Source organism: Taeniopygia guttata, chromosome 2 (assembly GCF_048771995.1).
Source record: "Taeniopygia guttata chromosome 2, bTaeGut7.mat, whole genome shotgun sequence".
In the NCBI taxonomy this organism is placed as follows: Eukaryota; Metazoa; Chordata; class Aves; order Passeriformes; family Estrildidae; genus Taeniopygia; species Taeniopygia guttata.
In genome coordinates this window covers 151224035-151247051 of record NC_133026.1, presented here as the reverse complement: position 1 = coordinate 151247051, position 23017 = coordinate 151224035, and the positions used below count along the sequence as shown (strand labels likewise).

The window sequence follows — 23017 nt, the reverse complement described above, 5'->3', positions numbered from 1 at the left end:
TTTCAGGAATTTTTGGGAATTTCGGCTCGGGAATTTGGGAATGGATGGGGAAATTTGGGAATTTTGGGAATTTGGGTGTAAAATTGGGAATTTTTGGGCTTTTTCTGGGAGATTTTTGCAGGAATTTCTGGGAATTTTGGGACTGAAATTTGGAATTTTGGGGTTGGGAATTTTGGGGAATTTTGTGGGATTTTTTCAGGAATTTTTGGGAATTTTGGCTCAGAAATTTGGGAGTGGATGGGGAAATTTGGGAATTTTGGGAAATTTGGGAATTTTTGGGAATTTTCAGCTGGATTGGCCCCCAATCATGGATGGAATTGGGGCTAAAATTGGGAATTTTGGGCTTTTTTTGGTGGATTTTTTCAGGAATTTTTGGGAATTTCGGCTCGGGAATTTGGGAATGGATGGGGAAATTTGGGAATTTTGGGAATTTGGGTGTAAAATTGGGAATTTTTGGGCTTTTTCTGGGAGATTTTTGCAGGAATTTCTGGGAATTTTGGGACTGAAATTTGGAATTTTGGGGTTGGGAATTTTGGGGAATTTTGTGGGATTTTTTCAGGAATTTTTGGGAATTTTGGCTCAGAAATTTGGGAGTGGATGGGGAAATTTGGGAATTTTGGGAAATTTGGGAATTTTTGGGAATTTTCAGCTGGATTGGCCCCCAATCATGGATGGAATTGGGGCTAAAATTGGGAATTTTGGGCTTTTTTTTGTGGATTTTTTCGGGAATTTTTGGGAATTTTGGCTCGGAAATTTGGGAATTTTGGGAAATTTGGGAATTTTGGGAATTTGGGAGTAAAATTGGGAATTTTTGGGGTTTTTCTGGGAGATTTTTGAAGGAATTTCTGGGAATTTTGGGACTGAAATTTGGAATTTTGTGGTTGGGAATTTTGGGGATTTTGTGGGATTTTTTCAGGAATTTTTGGGAATTTCGGCTTGGAAATTTGGGAATGGAGGGAAATTTGGGAATTTTGGGAAATTTGGGAATTTTTGGGAATTTCCAGCTGGATTGGCCCCTGGCCATGGATGGAATTGGGGCTAAAATTGGGAATTTTGGGGCTTTTTTTGGTGGATTTTTTCAGGAATTTTTGGGAATTTTGGTTTGGAAATTTGGGAGTGGATGGGGAAATTTGGGAATTTTGGGAAATTTGGGAATTTTGGGAAATTTGGGAATTTTTGGGAATTCCCAGCTGGATTGGATGGAATTTGAGCTAAAATTGGGAATTTTGGGCTTTTTTTGGTGGATTTTTTCAGGATTTTTTGGGAATTTTGGCTCTGAAATTTTGGGAAATTTGGGAATTTTGGGAATTTTTGGGAATTTTCAGCTGGATTGGCCCCCGGCCATGGATGGAATTGGGGCTAAAATTGGGAATTTTGGGCTATTTTTGGGTGGTTTTTTTCAGGAATTTTTGGGAGTTTTGGCTCAGAAATTTGGGAATTTTGGGAAATTTGGGAATTTTTGGGAATTTGGGAATTTTTGGGAATTTTCAGCTGGATTGACCCCCAGTCATTGATGGAATTGGGGCTAAAATTGGGAATTTTGGGCTTTTTTTGGGCTTTTTTTGGTGGATTTTTTCAGGAATTTTTGGGAATTTTGGCTCGGAAATTTGGGAGTGGATGGGGAAATTTGGGAATTTTGGGAAATTTGGGAATTTTTGGGAATTTTCAGCTGGATTGGCCCCTGGCCATGGATGGAATTGGGGCTAAAATTGGGAATTTTGGGCTTTTTTGGGGGGGATTTTTGCAGGAATTTTTGGGAATTTTGTCTCGGAAATTTGGGAATGGATGGGGAAATTTGGGAATTTTGGGAAATTTGGGAATTTTGGGAATTTGGGAGTAAAATTGGGAATTTTTGGGCTTTTTCTGGGAGATTTTTGCAGGAATTTCTGGGAATTTTGGGGTTGGGAATTTTGGGGATTTTTCTGGGATTTTTTCAGGAATTTTTGGGAATTTTGGCTTGGAAATTTGGGAATGGATATGGAAATTTGGGAATTTTGGGAAATTTGGGAATTTTTGGGAATTTTCAGCTGGATTGGCCCCTGGCCATGGATGGAATTGGGGCTAAAATTGGGAATTTTGGGCTTTTTTTGGTGGATTTTTTCAGGAATTTTTGGGAATTTTGGCTCGGAAATTGGGGAGTGGATGGGGAAATTTGGGAATTTTGGGAATTTTGGGAATTTTGGGATATTTGGGATTTTTTTTGAATTTTTAGCTGGATTGGCCCTCAATCATTGATGGAATTGGGGCTAAAATTGGGAATTTTGGGCTTTTTTGGTGGATTTTTTCAGGAATTTTTGGGAATTTTGGCTCGGAAATTTGGGAATTTTGGGAAATTTGGGAATTTTGGGAATTTCCAGCTGGATTGCCCCCTGGCCATGGAGCGGATCCGCGAGGATCGACCAATCACCATCAAGGACGACAAAGGGAACCTCAACCGCTGCATCGCCGACATCGTCTCCGTGAGCCCAAAATTCCCGTTTTTTCCGGGAATTCCGGGAATTTTCTGGGAATTTCGGGAATTTGGGAATGCGTGGGCGATTGGGGAAATTTATTCCTATTTTTTGGGATTTTTAAATGGATTTTTTAGGGTTTTTTTTTGGATTTTTTTATTTTTTATTTGTATTTTTTGTGATTTTTTGTTGATTTTTTTTGCATTTAAAAAATATTTTTTTGTGAAGGGTTTAAAAAAATTTGGGGTTTTTTTGGCGATTTTTTTGCGTTTTTAGCGATTATTTTGTGATATTTTTTGGATTTTTTTTTTGATTTTTGAGGGTTTTTTTGGGCTTTTAATGGGATTTTTTGGGGATATTTTTGGGGAATTTTTTTTTGAATTTTGGAATTTTTGGGGTATTTTTATGTGAATGTTTTGTGACTTTTTGGTGATTGTTTTGTGATTTTGAGGGGATTTTTTTGCGTGTAATTTTTTTTGTGAATATTTAAAATTTTTTCACTATTTTTTAAGAGATTTCTATTTCCCTAATTTTTTGTGATTATTTTTAAAATTTTTGTGATTATTTTAAAAATTTTTTAATGATTTTTTTTGGAATTTTGGGATCTTTTTCTTTTGGATATTGTTATGGGAATTTTTTAGGATTTTTTTGTGATTTTTTTGGGGTATTTTTGTGGTATTTTTATGGGAATTTTTTGGTCATTTTTTGGATTGTTTTGTTATTTTTTGGGTATTTTTATGTGATTTTTTTTGATTTTTTAAATGATTTTTTTAGATTTTTTTTGGGATTTTTGGATGTTTTTATGGGGTTTTTGGGTGATTTTTAAACTTTTTTTGTGATTTTTTGGGGGTATTTTTATGAGAAATTTTTGTGATTTTTGGGGCCATTTTGTTTTTTAAAGTATTTTTTGTGGTTTTTTTGGTCATTTTTTAAGGGATTTTTTTTGGGTATTTTGTTATTTTTTGAGGGATTTGGGGGGGATCTTTTGGGGGGTATTTTCTTATTTTTATGAGATTTTTTGGGGATTTTTTTGGGGGATTTTTGGGGGTATTTTGTTATTTTTTAAGGGCTTTTTGGGGATTTTTTGGGGAATTTTTTGGGGGTATTTTGTTATTTTTTAAGGGATTTTTTGGGGATTTTTTTTTGGGTATTGTAATTTTTAAGGGGCTTTTTTAATGTTTTTTTGATTTTTTTGGAGTATTTCATTAATTTTTAAGGGATTTTTTGGGGGATTTTTTTGGAGGGGATTTTGTTATTTTTGGGGGGATTTTGGGGGGATTTTTTTGGGGGGATTTTGTTAATTTTGGGGGATTTTTTGGGGGGATTTTGTTAATTTTGGGGGAATTTTTTGGGGGGATTTTTTGGGGGTTTTGTTATTTTTGAAGGAATTTTTGGGGGATATTTTGGGGGGATTTTTGGGGGGATTTTGTTATTTTTGAAGGGATTTTAATGGGGGGATTTTATTTTTTTTTTCAGGATTTTGGGGGAATTTTTTGGGAGTAATTTTTTTTAAAGGGATTTTGGGGGAATTTTTGGGGGATTTTTTTGGGGGGGATTTTGTTAATTTTGGGGGGATTTTTTGGGGGATTTTGTTAATTTTTGGGGGATTTTTCTGGGAATTTTTTGGGGGGATTTTGTTAATTTTGGAATTTTTGGGGGGATTTTTTTTGGTTTTTTTTTAATTTTTGAAGGAATTTGGGGGAATTTTTTGGAGGATTTTTTTGGGGGGGATTTTGTTATTTTTTAAAGGATTATTGGGGGGATTTTGTTATTTTTTTCGGGATTTTGGGGGGATTTTTTTGGGAGTAATTTTTTTAAAGGGATTTTGGGGGATATTTTTGGGGATTTTTTTGGGGGGTTTTTCTTAATTTTGGGGGGATTTTTTGGGGGGATTTTGTTAATTTTTGGGGGATTTTTTGGGGGATTTTTTGGGGGGATTTTGTTAATTTTGGGGGAATTTTTTGGGGGGATATTTTTGGGGGTTTTTGTTATTTTTGAAGGAATTTGGGGGAATTTTTTGGAGGATTTTTTTGGGGGGATTTTGTTATTTTTAAAGGGATTTTTGGGGGGGATTTTGTTATTTTTAAGGGATTTTTGGGGGGATTTTGGGGGGATTTTTTTTGGGAGTAATTTTTTTAAAGGGATTTTGGGGGGATTTTTTGGGGGATTTTTTTGGGGGGATTTTGTTATTTTTGACGGAATTTTTGGGGGGATTTCTGGGGGGTTTGGGCCGGGGCTGATCCCGAATTTCCGTTGGAATTTTGGCAGCTTTTCATCACCGTGATGGACAAACTGCGCCTGGAGATCCGCGCCATGGACGAGGTGGGAATGGCCAAAATCCCCAAAAATTCCCCCAAAAATATCCAAAATCTGGTCCCAAAAATTCCCCAAAATCCCCAAAATCTGGTCCCAAAAATTCCCCAAAATCTGGTCCCAAATATCCCTCAAAATTCCCCAAAAAATCCTCAAAATCCGGTCCCAAAAGTTCCCAAAAATTCCCAAAATCCGGTCCCAAAAATCCCCCATTTCCATTCCCAAAAATCCCCCAAAATTACCAAAAAATCCCCAAAATCCGGTCTCAAAAATTCCCCAAAATCCCCAAAATCTGGTCCCAAAAATTCCCAAAAATCCCCCTTTTCCATTCCCAAAAATGCAAAAAAAATTCCCCAATTCTGGTCCCAAAAATTCCCCAAAAAAATCACCAATTCTTGTTCCAAAATGCCCCAGTTCCAGCCCCAAAAATTCCCAAAAAATCCCCAAAATTCTGGTCCCAAAAATTCCCAAAAATTCCCCGTTTCCATTCCCAAAAATCCCCCAAAACTCACAAAAAATTGTCCAATTCTATTCCCAAAAATTCCCAAAAAAACCACCAATTCTTGTTCCAAAATGCCCCTGTTCCAGCCCCCAAAATTCCCAAAAAATCCCCAAAATCTGGTCCCAAAAATCCCCCATTTCCATTCCCAAAAATCCCCCAAAATTCCCAAAAAATTCCCCAATTCTGGTCCCAAAAATTCAAAAAAATTCCCAAAAATAATCCCCGAAATGCCTCAAAAATTCCCCCCAAATTTCTCAAAATTCCAAAAAAATCCCTCAAAATCCCAAAACTCCCCCTAAACTCCTCCAAAATCCAAAAAAATCCTCCACAATTTAAAAAAATCACTAAAAATTCCACAAAATTTGCCTTTAAACCCCTTAAACCCCCCAAAATTCCCCCCAAAAATTCCCAAATTTTCCCAAAAATCCCAAAATTCCCAAAAAATCCTCGACAATTCCCTAAAAATTCCCCATATCCCAAAGACTTTCCCAAAATTCCCAAAAAATCCCCAAAATTCTCTCCAAATTTCCCCAAAAATTCTCAAAATTCTTTAAAAAATCCCTAAAAATCCCCAAAATTCTGCCTTAAAACCACTTAAAATCCCCCGAAACCCCTCCAAAATTCCCCAAAAATCTCGTAAAATTGCCCCAAAATGCCCCAAAAATTCCCAAAATTCCCGAAATTCGGAAATTCCCAGATCCAGCCGGACCTGCGGGAGCTGATGGAGACGATGACGCGGATGAGCTCTCTGCCCCCCCCGCCAGTCCCAAAATTCCCAAAATCTCCCAAAATTCCACTCCCAAAATCCCCCAATTCCAGTCCTAAAAAATTCCCCAAAATATTCCCAAAAATCCCCCCAAAAATCCCCCAAAAATTCTCCAGGAAAACATCCCAAAACTCCCCGAAAATGTGACTAAAAGCTCCCAAAGCCCTCAAGAATTCCCAAAACTTCCCCAAAACTTCCCCAAAAATTCCCCAAATTCCCAAAACTCCCAAAATTCTCAAAAATTCCCCCAAAATTGCTAAAATTCTCAAAAATTACCCCAAAATATCCCAAAAAATCCCCCAAATTTTACCTTAAAACCCATTAAAACCCCCCAAAACCCTTCAAAAATCCCCCAAAAATTACCCCAAAATTTTCCAAAATCCCCAAAAATTCCTCCAAAAATCCCCCCAAAATTCCCAAAAATACCCAAAATTCCCAAAAATCCCCCCAAAATTCCCCAAAATCCCCCCAAAACGCCCAAAAATCCCCCAAAATGCCCAAATAAATCCCTGAAATTCCATAAAAAATCCCAAAAAATCCCCCCAAATTCCCACAAAATGCCCCAAAAAATTCCAAAAATTCCAGAAAAATCTCCCCAAAATATTCCCAAAAATCCCCCCAAAAATTCTCCAGAAAAACATCCCAAAACTCCCCAAAAATTCCCCGAAAATGTGACTAAAAACCCCCCAAATCCCTCAAAATTCCTCAAGAATTCCCAAAATTTCCCAAAATACCCAATATTCCCAAAACTACCCAAAACTTCCCAAAAATTCCCAAAAATCCCCGAAAATGTGACTAAAACCCCCCAAATTCCTCAAGAATTCCTAAAATTTCCCCAAAAAATCACAATATTCCCAAAACTTCCCAAAAAATCCCCTAAAATGTGACAAAAAATCCCTCAAATCCCTCAAGATTTCCCAAACTTTCCCCAAAAATTCCCAAAAAATTCCCCAAAAATTCCCAAAACTCCCAAAATTCTCAAAAATTCCCCCAAAATTCCTGAAATTCTCAAAAATTCCCCCAAAATATCCCTAAAATCCCCCAAAATTTGCCTTAAAATCCATTAAAACCCCCCAAAACTCCTCCAAAATCCCCCCAAAATTCCCGAAAAAATTCCCAAAATTCCCAAAAATTCCTCCAAAAATCTCCCCAAAATTCCCAAAAATCCCCCCAAAATTCTCTAAATTCCCCCCAAAACCCCCAAATAAATCCCTGAAATTCCAAAAAAATCCCCAAAAATCCCCAAATTCTTCCAAAGTCCCTCCAAAATTCCCAAAAAATCCCCAAAACTCCCAAAAATTCCCAAAAATCCCCCCAAACGCCCAAATAAATCCCTGAAATCCCAAAAAAAACCCCAAAAATCCCCCAAAACTCCCCCAAAATTCACCTTAAAACCCATTAAAACCCCCCAAAACTCCTCCAAAATCCCCCCAAAATCCCTCAAAAATTCCCCCAAAATTCCCAAAAAATTCCCAAAATTCCCGAAATTCCCCAGAATTCCCAAAAATTCCCAGATCCAGCCGGACCTGCGGGAGCTGATGGAGACGCTGATTCTGCCCCCACCCCCACCAGTCCCAAAATTCCCCAAACCCCCCAAAATTCCACTCCCAAAATCCCCCAATTCCAGTCCTAAAAAAATCCCCAAAATTTCCCCAAAATATTCCCAAAAATCCCCCAAAAATTCTCCAGAAAAGCATCCCAAAACTCCCCAAAAATTCCCCGAAAATGTGACTAAAAACACCCCAAATCCCTCAAAATTCCTCAAGAATTCCCAAAACTTCCCCAAAAATTCCCAAAAAAATCCCCAAAAATTCCCAATATTCCCAAAACTTCCCCAAAAATTCCCAAAAAAAATCCTCCAAAATTCCCGAAATTCCCAAAATTCTCAAAAATTTCCCCAAAATATCCCTAAAATTCCCCCAAAATTTACCTTAAAACCCCTTAAAACCCCCAAAACCCCTCAAAACCCCCCCAAAAATTCCCCCAAAAACCCTCCAAAATTCCCAAAATTCCCTAAAATTACCAAAATTCCCGCAATTCCCAGTTTTCCCCAAATTCCAGGATTGTTCCTCACCACTGGTTGACTTTGTCTCAAAAAAATCCCAAAAATTCACCTAAAAATTCTCCAAAAAAATCCCCTAAAAAATGCCCCAAATTCTTTCCAAAATCCCCCAAAAAATCCCTAAAATTCCCCAAAACCCCTCAAAAATTCCCAAATTCCCCAAAAATCTCCAGAATTCCGCCTTTTCCCTCCCCACTCGTTGACTTAATCTCAAAAAATCCCCAAAATACTCCCCAAAATCTCCCCAAAATCCCCCAAATTCTTCCAAAGTCCCTCCAAAATTCCCAAAAAATCCCCAAAATTCCCAAAAAATCCCCAAAATTCCCAAAGATCCCCCCAAAATTCTCCAAATTTCCCCTCAAAACCCCCCAATAAATCCCTGAAATTCCATAAAAAAATCCCAAAAAATCCCCCAAATTCTTCCAAAAATCCCCCCCAAAATTCTTGAAAAATTCCCCCAAAATTCCCAAAAATCCCCCCAAAATTCTCCAATTTACCCCCAAAACCCCCAAATAAATCTCTGAAATTCCAAAAAAAATCCCAAAAATTCCTCCAAAATGCCCCAAAAATTCCCAAAATTCGGGAATTCCCAGATCCATCTGGACCTGCGGGAGCTGATGGAGACGCTGATTCTTCCCCCCCCCCCGCCAGTCCCAAAATTCCCAAATTCCACTATCCAAAAAATCCCAAAAATTCCCCAAAATTTTCCCCAAAATTCTCCCAAAATTCTCCCAAAAAATTCCCAAAAATCCCTAAAAATCTGCAAAAATTTGCCTAAAACACCTCAAAAATCCTGCAAAAATCCCACAAAAATTCCCCAAAAATTCCTCAAAAATTCCCCAAAATTTCCAAAAAATCCCAAAATTCTTTCCAAAATTCCAAAAAAATCCCAAAATTCTTTCCAAATTCCAAAAAAAATCCTCAGAATTATAAAAAAACCCCAAAAAATCCCCAAAATTTACCTTAAAACCACTTAAAATCCCCCGAAACCCCTCTAAAATCCCCCCAAAATTCCCCCAAAAATTCCCAAAAATTCCCAAAATTCCCAAAAATCCGGGAATTCCCAGATCCAGCCGGACCTGCGGGAGCTGATGGAGACGATGACGCGGATGAGCGCGCTGCCCCCCGACTTCGAGGGACGCCACAAAGTCAACCAGTGGTCAGGGAAATCCCAAATTTTGGGGAAAATCCGGAATTTGGGGAATTTTGGAGGAATTTTGGAGAGAATTTGGGAAAATTTGGAGGGAATTTGGGGAGAATTGGAGGGATTTTGGGGGATTTTGGGGCATTTTTTGAGTTTTTTTGGGGATTTTTGGGGGGTTTTGGGAGGAATTTGGAGAATTTTGGGGGGTTTTGGGGAACTTTGAGGGGATTTTTGGGAATTTTGGGGATTTTTTTGGAATTTTGGAGGGATTTTTGGGAATTTTGGAGGGATTTTTGGAAATTTTTTTTGGAATTTTTGGAGGGATTTTGGAAGAATTTGGGAGAATTTTTGGGATTTTTTGAGATGAAGTCAACCAGTGGTCGGAAAATCGGGAATTTGGGGAGAATTTGGGAAAATTTGGAGGGAATTTGGGGAGAATTTTGGGGATTTTGGGGCATTTTTTGAGATTTTTTGGGGTTTTTTTGCGGGTTTTGGGGGGAATTTGGGAATTTTGGGGATTTTTTGGGAATTTTTTGGGGATTTTTGGGAATTTTGGGGATTTCTTGGGAATTTTGGAGGGACTTTGGAAGAATTTGTTGGATTTTTGGGAGAATTTTGGGATGTTTTGAGACAAAGTCAACCAGTGGTGAGGGAAAATCCCAAATTTTGGGGAAAAATCGGAAATTTTGGGAATTTTGGGGAGAATTTGGGAAAATTTGGAGAGAATTTGGGGGGAATTTGAGGGATTTTTGGGGGGTTTTGGGGGAAATTTGGAGAATTTTGGGGATTTTTTAGGAATTTTAGGGGGATTTTTGGGAATTTTGGGGGGTTTTGGGGAACTTTGGGGGGATTTTTGGGAATTTTGGGGGGATATTAGGGAATTTTTTGGGAATTTTGGGGGATTTTTTGGGAATTTTGGTGGATTTTTGGGGGGAATTTTGGGAATTTTGGGGATTTCTTGGGAATTTTGGAGGGACTTTGGAAGAATTTGTTGGATTTTTGGGAGATTTTGTGGAGAATTTTTGGGATTTTTTGAGACAAAGTCAACCAGTGGTGAGGAAATCCCAGGATTTGTGGAAAATTGGGAATTTTGGAGGAATTTGGGGAGAATTTGGGAAAATTTGGAGGGAATTTGGGGAGAACTGGAGGCATTTTTGGGGATTTTGGGGGTATTTTGGAAGAATTTGGGGGATTTTTGGGGTTTTTTGTTTGGAAGTTCAGGGATTTATTTGGGGGTTTTGGGAGGAATTTGGGAATTTTGGGGATTTTTTGGGAATTTTGGAGGGATTTTGGGGGATTTTTTGGGATTTTTTTGGAATTTCAGGGATTTATTTGGGGGTTTTTGGGGGGATTTTTGGGAATTTTGGGAGGAATTTGGAGAATTTTGGGATTTTTTTGAGATAAATTGGGAATTTTAGAGAGATTTTGGGAAAATTTGGAGAGAATTTGGGGAGAATTTGAGAGATTTTTGGGAAATTTTTGGGGTTTTTTGGGGATTTTTTTGGAATTTCAGGGATTTATTTGGGGGTTTTGGGGGGAATTTTGGAGGGATTTTTGGGAATTTTGGAGGGATTTTTGGGAATTTTGGGGATTTTTTTGGAATTTTGGGGATTTTTTTGGGAATTTTGGAGGGACTTTGGAAGAATTTGGGGGATTTTGGGGGAATTTTTGGGGTTTTTTTGGGTTTTTTGGGGGGTTTTGGAGGGACTTTGGAAGAATTTGGGGGATTTTTTGGGGATTTTTGGGATTTTTCGTGGAATTTCAGGGATTTATTTGGGGGTTTTGGGGGGAATTTTGGGGGGATTTTGGAAGAATTTGTTGGATTTTTGGGGATTTTTGGGAGAATTTTGTGATTTTTTGAGATGAAGTCAACCAGAGTGGAGGAAATCCCGGATTCTGGGGAAAATTGGGAATTTTGGAGGAATTTTGGAGGCATTTGGGAAAATTTGGAGGGAATTTGGGGAGAATTTGGGGGATTTTTGGGGGTTTTTTTGGGATTTTTTTAATGGAATTTCAGGGATTTATTTGGGGGTTTTGGGGGGAATTTTTGGGAATTTTGGGGGGATTTTTGAGAGACTTTGAGAAAATTTTTGGGAGATTTTGGGGAGAATTTCTCAGGAATTTTTGGGTAATTTTTGGGAATTTTTTTTTTGATTGCTCAGGGAATTTTTGGAATATTTTGGGGAATTTGTCAGGAATTTTTTGGGAATTTTGGGGGGAATTTCTCAGGGATTTTTGGGGAATTTTTGGGGGAATTTCTCAGGATTAATTGGGGAATTTTGGGAATTTTTTTGGAATTTCTGAGGGAATTCTTTTGGAATTTTGGGAAGTTTTTGGGGAATTTTAGTGGGAATTTCTCAGGGATTTTTGGGGAATTTTGGGAATATTTTGGGGAATTTCTCAGGGATTTGTTTTGAGAATTTCTTGGGGATTTTTTTAGGACTTTCAGGAATTTTTTGGGAATATTTCGGGAATTTTTTGGGAATATTTTGGAATATTTTGGCCCCCCAGGCTGCAGACGCTGAGCGCGATGTCGGCCTCGGACGAGTTTGGGATTTCGGGATTGGGGGAATTTCTCGGGGAATTTTGGGATTTTTTGGGAGAATTTTTTGGGGAATTTCTCAGGGATTTCTTTGGGAATTTTTGGAATATTTTTGGGAATTTTTTGGGAATTTTTTGGGATTTTTTGGGAATTTTTGGGGGAATTTCTCAGGAATATTTGAGTAATTTTGGGAATTTTTTGAGGAATGTCTCAGGAATTTCTGTGGTATTTTGGGAATTTTGGGTTTTTATTTGGGGAATTTCTCAGGGAATTTTTGGGAATATTTTGGGGGAATTTCTCAGGAATTTTGGGGGAATTTTGGGAATTTTTTGGGGAATTTCTCAGGAATATTTGAGTAATTTTGGGAATTTTTTGGGAATTTTTTTGGGAATTTTTCAAGGAATTTTTTGGGGGAATTTTGGGAATTTTTTTGGTATTTTTTTGGGAATTCTTTTGGTATTTTGGGAAGTTTTTGGGGAATTTTAGTGGGAATTTCTCAGGGTTTTTTTTTGGTGAATTTCGGGAATTTTTTGGGGAATATTTCAGGAATATTTTGGGAATATTTGGGAATATTTTGGAATATTTTGGGCCCCCCAGGCTGCAGACGCTGAGCGCGATGTCGGCCTCGGACGAGTTTGGGATTTCGGGATTGGGCGATTTGGGAGCCAAATTCTGGGAATTTTGGGTATTTCTCAGGGAATTCTTTTGGAATTTTGGAAATTTTTTGGGGAATATTTTGGGAATTTTTGGGGCTTTTTTGAGGAAATTTTGGGGGAATTTCTCAGGAATATTTTGGGAATATTTTGGCGATTTTTTTTGGAATTTTTGGGAAATTTTTTGGGGAATTTCTCAGGAATTTTTGGGTAATTTTGGGAATTTTTTTGGGAATTTCTCAGGAATATTTGGGTAATTTCTCAGGAATTTTTTGGGAATTTTCTTTTAATTTCTCAGGGAATGCTTTTGGAATTTTGGGAATTTTTTTTTAATTTTGGGGGGAATTTCTCAGGGATTTTTGGGGAATTTTGGGAATTTTTGGGGGGATTTTTCAGGAATGTTTGGGGCTTTTTTAGGAATTTTTTGGGGAATTTTTCAGGAATTTTTGGTTAATTTTGGGAATTTTGGGGGAATTTTTTTTTTATTTCTCAGGGTATTTTTTGGGGAATTTTGGAATATTTTGGGGAATTTCTCAGGGATTTTTTTGGGACTTTCAGGAAGTTTTTGGGGAATATTTTGGGAATATTTGGGGAATTTTGGGAATGTTTGGGGGAATTTTATTTCTCTGGGTATTTTTTGGGGAATTTCTCAGGGATTTTTTTGGGAATTTCGGGAATATTTCCTCCTCTTTTTGGTTTTTTGGGGAATTTCTCAGGAATTTTTGGGGGAATGTCTCAGGAATTTTTGGGTAATTTTGGGAATTTTTTGGGAATTTTTGGAATATTTTGGGGAATTTCTCAGGAATTTTTTTTTAATTTTTGGGGTAATTTCTCAAGAATATTTGAGTAATTTTGGGGAATTTTTTTGGAATTTCTCAGGGAATTTTTTGGGATTTTGGGAATTTTTTGGGTAATTTCTCAGGAATATTTGGGAAATTTTGGGAATTTTTTCGGGAATTTTGGGGGGAATTTCTCAGGAATTTTTGGCTAATTTTGGGAATTTTATGGGAATTTTGGGGAATTTTTTTGGGAATTTTTTGTTAATTTCTCAGGGAATTTTTTTGGAATTTTGGGAATTTTTTGAGGAATGTCTCAGGAATTTTTGGGGAATTTTTGGGGGAATTTATCAGGAATTCTTGGGGAATTTTTTGGGAATTTTGGGGTTTTTTTGGGGGAATTTCTCAGGGATTTTTTGGTGAATTTCAGGAATATTTTTGGAATTTCTCAGGGATTTTTTTGGGAATATTTTGGGAATATTTGGGAATATTTTGGCCCCCCCAGGCTGCAGACGCTGAGCGCGATGTCGGCCTCGGACGAGTTTGGGATTTCGGGATTGGGGGATTTGGGAGCCGAATTCCGGGAATTTGGGGAATTTTTTTGGGAATTTCTCAGGGACTTTTTTGGGAATTTTTGGAATATTTTTGGGAATTTTTGGGGCTTTTTTAGGAATTTTTGGGAGAATTTCCCAGGAATATTTTGGGAATTTTGGGGAATTTTTTTTTAATTTCTCAGGGAAATTTTTGGGGAATTTTGGGAATTTTTTGGGTAATTTCTCAGGAATATTTGGGAAATTTTGGGAATTTTCTCGGGAATTTTGGGGGGAATTTCTCAGGAATTTTTGGCTAATTTTGGGAAGTTTTGGGGAATTTTGGGAGGTTTTTTTTTTGATTTCTTGGGGAATTTTGGGATTTTTTGGGAGAATTTTTTTTGGAATTTCTCGGGGATTTTTTTGGGACTTTGGGGAATATTTTGGGAATATTTGGAATTTTTTTGGGACTATTTTGGAATATTTTGAACGCCCCCAGGCTGCAGACGCTGAGCGCGATGTCGGCCTCGGACGAGTTTGGGATTTCGGGATTGGGGGAAGTTTTTTTGGGGAATATCGGGAATTTTTTGGGGAATTTCTCAGGGATTTTTTTGGGAATATTTGGGAATATTTTGGGGAATATTTTTGGGAATTTCTCTGCAATTTTTTGGAAATTTTTTGGGGAATTTCTCAGGAATATTTGGGTAATTTTGGGAATTTGTTTTTAAATGTCTCAGGAATTTTTGGGTAATTTGGGGAATTCTTGGGGAATTTTTTTGGAATTTCTCAGGGATTTTTGGGCAATTTTGGGAATTTTTTGGGAATTTTTTTTTAATTTCTCAGGGAATTTTTTTTGGGAATTTTGGAATATTTTGGGGAATTTCTCAGGAATTTTGGGGTAATTTTGGGATTTTTTTTGGAATTTCTCAGGGAATTTTTTGGGATCTTGGGAATTTTTGGGGGAATTTCTCAGGAATTTTTGGCTAATTTTGGGAATTTTGGGGGAATTTTTTTTTTTATTTCTCAGGGTATTTTTTGGGAATTTCCAGAATTTTTTTGGGAATTTCTCAGGGAGTTTTTGGGAATATTTTGGGGAATTTCTAAGGAATTTTTGGGAATATTTTTGGGGCAATTTCTCAGGATTTTTTGGTTAATTTGGGGAATTTTGGGAATTTTTTTTATATTTCTCGGAGAATTTTGGGATTTTTTAGGAGAATTTTTTGGGGAATTTCTCAGGGTTTGTTTTGGGACTTTCGGGAATATTTGGGAATATTTCGGGAATTTTTTGGGAATATTTAGGAATATTTTGGCCCCCCCAGGCTGCAGACGCTGAGCGCGATGTCGGCCTCGGACGAGTTTGGGATTTCGGGATTGGGGGAAATTTTTTTGGGGAATATCGGGAATTTTTTGGGGAATATTTTGGGAATATTTTGGGGAATTTTTTGGGAATTTTTTGAATATTTTGGGGAAATTCTCAGGAATTTTTTGGGAATTTCCCAGGAATATTTTGGGAATTTTGTGGAATTTTTTTTTAATTTCTCAGGGAATTTTTTTGGGGAATTTTGGAATATTTTGGGGAATTTCTCAGGAATTTTTGGCTAATTTTGGGAATTTTGAGGATTTTTTTTTTAATTTCTCAGGGAATTTTTGGGAATATTTTGGGGAATTTCTCAGTAATTTTTGAGTAATTTTGGGAATTTTTTTGGAATTTCCCAGGGAATTTTTGGGGAATTTCTCAGGAATTTTTTGGGAATTTTTTTTTAATTTCTCAGGAATATTTGGGTAATTTTGGGAATTTTTTGGGATTTTTTTTGAAATTTCTTGGAATTATTTTGGAATTTGGGAATTTTTTGGGAATTGCTCAGGAATTGTTGGGGAATTTGGGGAATTTTTTTGGGGATTTTGTGGGTTTTTTGGGGAATTTCTCAGGGAATTTGGGGATTTTTTTGGGACAATTTTTTTGTGACTTTCGGGAATATTTTGGGAATATTTTGGGAATATTTTGGAATATTTGGGCCCCCCAGGCTGCAGACGCTGAGCGCGATGTCGGCCTTGGACGAGTTTGGGATTTCGAGATTGGGGCATTTGGGAGCCGAATTCCGGGAATTTCTCAGGGATTTTTTGGGGAATTTTGGGAATTTTTCAGGAATTTCTGGCTAATTTTGGGAATTTTGAGGATTTTTTTTGGGAATTTCTCAGGGAATTTTTGGGAATATTTTGGGGAATTTCTCAGTAATTTTTGGGGAATTTTTTTGGAATTTCTCAGGGAATTTTTGGGAATATTTTGGGGAATTTCTCAGTAATTTTTGGGGAATTTTTTTGGAATTTCTCAGGGAATTTTTGGGGAATTTCTCAGGAATTTTTTTTTTAATTTCTCAGGAATATTTGGATAATTTTGGGAATTTTTGGGAAATTTTTGTTAATTTCTCAGGGATTTTTTTTGGAATGTCGGGAATTTTTTGGGGAATTTTAGTTGGAATTTCTCAGGGATTTTTGGGTAATTTTGGGAATTTTTTGGGGAATTTCTCAGGGATTATTTTTGGAATTTCGGGAATATTTCGGGAATTTTTTGGGAATATTTCGGGAATATTTTGGGAATTTTTTTGGGGATATTTCGGGACTATTTTGGGAATTTTTGGCCCCCCCAGGCTGCAGACGCTGAGCGCGATGTCGGCCTCGGACGAGTTTGGGATTTCGGGATTTGGGAGCGGAATTCCGGGAATTTCTCAGGGATTTTTTTGGGAATATTTGGATTTTTTTGGGAATATTTTGGGAATATTTTGGGAATTTTTCGGGAATATTTTGGAATATTTGGCCCCCCCAGGCTGCAGACGCTGAGCGCGATGTCGGCCTCGGACGAGTTTGGGATTTCGGGATTTGGGAGCGGAATTCCGGGAATTTCTCAGGGATTTTTTTTGGGAATTTCGGGAATATTTCGGGGAATTTCTCAGGGAATTATTTTGGAATTTTTGGAATATTTTGGGGAATTTGTCAGGAATTTTTTTGGGAATTTCTCAGGAGTATTTGGGGAATTTTGGGAATTTTTTTTTAATTTCTCAGGGAATTTTTTTGGTAATTTTGGGAATTTTTTGGGGAATTTCTCAGGAATTTCTGGGTAATTTTGGGAATTTTTTTGGAATTTCTCAGGGAATTATTTTGGAATTCTGGGAACTTTTTGGGAATTTTGGGGGGAATTTCTCAGGGAATTTTTTTGAAATTTTGGGAATTTTTTGAGGAATGTCGCAGGAATTTTTGGGGAATCTTGGGAATTTTTTGGGAATTTTGGGAATTTTTTGGGGGAATTTCTCAGGGTTTTTTTTGGGACTTTCAGGAATATTTCAGGAATATTTTGGGAATATTTTGGGAATATTTGGGGATTTTTTTGGAAATTTCAGGAATATTTTGGGAATATTTTGGAATATTTTGGCCCCCCCAGGCTGCAGACGCTGAGCGCGATGTCGGCCTCGGACGAGTTTGGGATTTCGGGATTGGGGGAATTTCTCGGGGAATTTTGGGATTTTTTGGGAGAATTTTTTTGGGAATTTCTCAGGGATTTTTTTGGGAATTTTGGGAATACTTTGCGGAATATTTTTGGGAATTTCTCTGGAATTTTTTGGAAATTTTTTGGGAATTTCTCAGGAATATTTGGGTAATTTGGGGGTTTTTTTTGGGGAATTTCTCAGGGATTTTTTGGGATTTTGGGAATTTTTTGGGTAATTTCTCAGGAAATTTTTTGGGAATTTTAGGAATTTTTTGGGAATTCTTGGGGGAATTTTTCAGGGATTTTTGGGGAATTTTGGGAAGTTTTGGGGAATTTTGGGAGGTTTTTTTTTTGATTTCTTGGGGAATTTTGGGATTTTTTGGGAGAATTTTTTTTGGAATTTCTCGGGGATTTTTTTGGGACTTTGGGGAATATTTTGGGAATATTTGGAATTTTTTTGGGACTATTTTGGAATATTTTGAACGCCCCCAGGCTGCAGACGCTGAGCGCGATGTCGGCCTCGGACGAGTTTGGGATTTCGGGATTGGGGGACATTTTTTTGGGGAATATCGGGAATTTTTTGAGGAATTTATTGGGAATATTTTGGGAATATTTCAGGAATATTTCGGGAATATTTTGGGAATTTTTTGGGAATATTTCAGGAATATTTTGGGAATTTTTTGGGAATATTTCAGGAACATTTGGGTAATTTTGGGAATTTTTTTGGAATTTCTCATGGAATTTTTTGGGATTTTGGGAATTTTTTGGGTAATTTCTCAGGAATATTTGGGAAATTTTGGGAATTTTTTCGGGAATTTTGGGGGGAATTTCTCAGGAATTTTTGGCTAATTTTGGGAAGTTTTGGGGAATTTTGGGGAATTTTTTTGGGAATTTTTTGTTAATTTCTCAGGGAATTTTTTTGGAATTTTGGGAATTTTTTGAGGAATGTCTCAGGAATTTTTGGGGAATTTTTGGGGGAATTTATCAGGAATTCTTGGGGAATTTTTTGGGAATTTTGGGTTTTTTTGGGGGAATTTCTCAGGGATTTTTTTGGGACTTTGAGGAATATTTTGGGGAATATTTTGGGAATATTTTGGGGATATTTCAGGATTTTTTTGGGAATTTTTGGGCCCCCCAGGCTGCAGACGCTGAGCGCGATGTCGGCCTCGGACGAGTTTGGGATTTCGGGATTTGGGAGCAGAATTCCGAGAATTTCTCAGGGATTTTTTTGGGAATTTCGGGAATATTTTGGGAATATTTTGGGAATATTTCGGGACTATTTTGGGAATATTTTGGGACTATTTTGGAATATTTTGGCCCCCAGGCTGCAGACTCTGAGCGCGATGTCGGCCTCGGACGAGTTGGACGATTCTCAGGTCCGGCAGATGCTCTTCGACCTCGAGTCCGCCTACAACGCCTTCAACCGCTTCCTGCACGCCTGAAACCGGTTCAAACCGGTTAAAACCGGTTCCAACCAGTTCAAACCAGTCCAAACTGGAGTCCCCAGGGGTTTGGGATAATAAACGGGAGGAGAAAAATCCCAAAAATCCCCAAAATCCGGGAAAAATTTCATTTATTTTCTCTTTGTTAATGGGAGCCATTCCCAGTTCAAACCAGTAAAACCAGTTCAGACCAGTCCAGACCAGTTCAGACCAGTCCAAACCGGTTCAAACCAGCCCAAACCAGTCCAAACCAGTCCCCAAATCCCAAAAATCCCCAAAATCCGGGAAAAATTTCATTTATTTTCTCTTGTTAATGGGAGCCATTCCCAGTTCAAACCAGTTCAAACCAGTCCAAACCAGTTCAGACCAGTTCAAACCAGTCCAAACCGGATCCACCAAGAGTTTGGGATAATAAACGGGAGAAGAAAAATCCCAAAAATCCCCAAAATCCGGGAAAAATTCCGTTTTTTTCTCATCATTTGTGCATAGAGCTGGGAGCCATTCCCAGTAAAAACCAGTTCAAACCAGTCCAAACCAGTTTAAACCAGTTCAGACCAGTTCAGACCGGTCTGAACCAGATCCAACAGGAGTTTGGGATAATAAACGGGAGGAGAAAAATCCCAAAAATCCCCAAAATCCGGGAAAAATTCATTTATTTTCTCTTGTTAATGGGAGCCATTCCCAGTTCAAACCAGTAAAACCAGTTCAAACCGGTCCAGACCAGTCCAAACCAGTCCAAACCAGTCCAGACCAGTCCAAACCAGTTCAAACCAGTCCCCAAATCCCAAAAATCCCCAAAATCCGGGAAAAATTCTCGTTTTTTCTCATCATTTGTGCATCAAACTTGGAGCCATTCCCAGTAAAAACCAGTTCAGACCGGTTCAAACCAGTCCAAACCAGTCCAAACCGGTCCAAACTGGAGTCCCCAGGGGTTTGGGATAATAAACGGGAGGAGAAAAATCCCAAAAATCCCCAAAATCCGGGAAAAATTCATTTATTTTCTCTTGTTAATGGGAGCCATTCCCAGTTCAAACCAGTTCAAACCAGTTCAAACCAGTTCAGACCAGTTCAAACCAGTTCAAACCAGTTCAAACCAGTCCAAACAAGTCACCAAATCCCAAAAATCCCCAAAATCCGGGAAAAATTTCGGTTTTTTCTCATCATTTGCGCATCAAACTCGGAGCCATTCCCAGTAAAAACCAGTTCAGACCAGTTCAGACCAGTTCAGACCAGTTCAAACCAGTCCAAACCGGTTCAGACCGGTTCAATCCGGATCCAGGAGGAGTTTGGGATAATAAACGGGAGGAGAAAAATCCCAAAAATCCCCAAAATCCGGGAAAAATTTCATTTATTTTCTCTTGTTAATGGGAGCCATTCCCAGTTCAAACCAGTAAAACCAGTTCAGACCAGTCCAAACCAGTTCAAACCAGTCAAAACTGGAGTCCCCAGGGGTTTGGGGTAATAAACGGGAGGAGAAAAATCCCAAAAATCACCAAAATCCGGGAAAAATTTAATTTATTTTCTCTTGTTAATGGGAGCCATTCCCAGTTCAGACCAGTTCAAACCGGTTCAAACCAGTTCAAACCAGTCCAAACCAGTTCAGACCAGTCCAAACTGGAGTCCCCAGGGGTTTGGGATAATAAACGGGAGGACAAAAATCCCCAAAATCCGGGAAAAATTCTGTTTTTTTCTCATCATTTGTGCATCAAACTGGGAGCCATTCACAGTAAAAACCAGTTCAAACCAGTTCAAACCAGTTCAGACCAGTTCAGACCAGTTCAGACCGGTTCAATCCGGATCCAGGAGGAGTTTGGGATAATAAACGGGAGCAGAAAAATCCCAAAAATCACCAAAATCCGGGAAAATTTCATTTATTTTCTCTTGTTAATGGGAGCCATTCCCAGTTCAAACCAGTAAAACCAGTTCAGACCAGTTAAAACCAGTTCAGACCAGTTCAAACCAGTCCCCAAATCCCAAAAATCCCCAAAATCCGGGAAAAATTCTGGTTTTTTCTCATCATTTGTGCATCAAACTGGGAGCCATTCCCAGTAAAACCAGTTCAAACCAGTTCAAACCAGTCCAAACCAGTTAAAACCAGTTCAGACCGGTCCAGACCAGTTCAGACCAGTCCAAACCAGTCCCCAAATCCCAAAAATCCCCAAAATCCGGGAAAAATTCTGGTTTTTTCTCGTCATTTGTGCATCAAACTTGGAGCCATTCCCAGTAAAAACCGGTTCAAACCGGTTCAAACCAGTTCAGACCAGTTCAAACCAGTTCAAACCAGTTCAAACCAGTCCAGACCAGTCCAGACCAGTTCAAACCAGTCCCCAAATCCCAAAAATCCCCAAAATCCGGGAAAATTTCTCGTTTTTTCTCATCATTTGTGCATCAAACTTGGAGCCATTCCCAGTAAAAACCAGTTCAAACCAGTTCAGACCAGTTCAAACCAGTTCAGACCAGTTCAAACCAGTCCAAACCAGTTCAAACCAGTCCAAACCAGTCCCCAAATCCCAAAAATCCCCCAAATCCGGGAAAAATTCTGTTTTTTTCTCATCATTTGTGCATCAAACTGGGAGCCATTCCCAGTAAAAACCAGTTCAGACCGGTTCAGACCAGTTCAGACCAGTTCAAACCAGTCCAGACCAGTTCAAACCAGTTCAGACCAGTCCAAACCAGTCCCCAAATCCCAAAAATCCCCAAAATCTGGGAAAAATTTCAGTTTTTCCTCATCATTTGTGCATCAAACTGGGAGCCATTCCCAGTAAAAACCAGTTCAGACCAGTTGAAACCAGTTCAGACCAGTTCAAACCAGTTAAAACCAGTTTAAACTGGATCCAACAGGAGTTTGGGATAATAAACGGGAGGAGAAAAATCCCAAAAATCCCCAAAATCCGGGAAAAATTCATTTATTTTCTTTTTGTTAATGGGAGCCATTCCCAGTTCAAACCAGTCCAGACCAGTTCAGACCAGCCCAAACCAGTTCAAACCGGTTCAAACCAGTCCAAACTGGACTCCCCAGGGGTTTGGGATAATAAACGGGAGGAGAAAAATCCCAAAAATCCCCAAAATCTGGGAAAAATTCTCGTTTTTTCTCATCATTTGTGCATCAAACCGGGAGCCATTCCCAGTAAAAACCAGTTCAAACCAGTTCAGACCAGTTCAAACCAGTCTAAACTGGATCCAGCAGGAGTTTGGGATAATAAACGGGAGGAGAAAAATCCCAAAAATCCCCAAAATCCGGGAAAAATTCATTTATTTTCTCTTTGTTAATGGGAGCCATTCCCAGTTCAAACCAGTTCAAACCAGTTCAGACCAGTCCAAACCAGTTCAGACCAGTCCAAACCAGTCCAAACCAGTTCAAACCAGTCCAAACCAGTTCAAACCAGTCCAAACCAGTCCAAACCAGTAAAAACCAGTCCAAACCAGTCCAGACCAGTTCAAACCAGTCCAAACCAGTTCAGACCAGTCCAGACCAGTCCCCAAATCCCAAAAATCCCCAAAATCCGGGAAAAATTCTGGTTTTTTTTCATCATTTGTGCGTCAAACTGGGAGTAAGTCCCAGTAAAAACCAGTTCAAACCGGTTCAAACCGGTCCAAACCAGTCCAAACCAGTTCAGACCAGTCCAAACCAGTCCAAACCAGTTCAGACCAGTTCAAACCGGTCCAAACTGGATCCAGCAGGACTTTGGGATAATAAACGGGAGGAGAAAAATCCCAAAAATCCCCAAAATCCGGGAAAAATTCATTTATTTTCTCTTGTTAATGGGAGCCATTCCCAGTTCAAACCAGTAAAACCAGTCCAAACCAGTTCAAACCAGTTCAGACCAGTCCAAACCAGTTCAAACCAGTCCCCAAATCCCAAAAATCCCCAAAATCCAGGAAAAATTCTGGTTTTTTCTCATCATTTGTGCATCAAACTGGGAGCCATTCCCAGTAAAACCAGTTCAGACCAGTTCAAACCAGTTCAAACCAGTTCAAACCAGTTCAGACCAGTTCAAACCAGTCCAAACTGGATCCACCAGGAGTTTGGGATAATAAACGGGAGGAGAAAAATCCCAAAAATCCCCAAAATCCGGGAAAAATTCTGTTTTTTTCTCATCATTTGCGCATCAAACTTGGAGCCATTCCCAGTAAAAACCAGTTCAAACCAGTCCAAACCAGTTCAGACCAGTCCAAACCAGTTCAAACCAGTAAAAACCAGTTCAAACCAGTCCCCAAATCCCAAAAATCCCCAAAATCCGGGAAAAATTCTGGTTTTTTCTCATCATTTGTGCATCAAACTGGGAGCCATTCCCAGTAAAAACCAGTTCGAACCAGTTCAAACCAGTCCAAACCAGTTCAAACCAGTCCAAACCA

General features: G+C 38.5%; 1 protein-coding gene across 2 annotated transcripts in view; it reads left to right on the top strand.

The window, feature by feature from the left end:
- Nucleotides 1-18775, top strand: part of VPS28 (VPS28 subunit of ESCRT-I) — a 31257-nt gene extending 12482 nt beyond the window's left edge. For both annotated transcript variants that reach the window (XM_072925105.1, XM_041714133.2), the window contains 4 exons: nucleotides 2358-2459; nucleotides 4719-4772; nucleotides 9161-9252; nucleotides 18544-18775. In XM_072925105.1, the coding sequence (XP_072781206.1) occupies nucleotides 2358-2459; nucleotides 4719-4772; nucleotides 9161-9252; nucleotides 18544-18661 (366 nt within the window). In that variant the 3' untranslated portion in view covers nucleotides 18662-18775. The remainder of the gene's footprint in view (nucleotides 1-2357; nucleotides 2460-4718; nucleotides 4773-9160; nucleotides 9253-18543) is intronic.
- Nucleotides 18776-23017: the final 4242 nt, after the last annotated feature.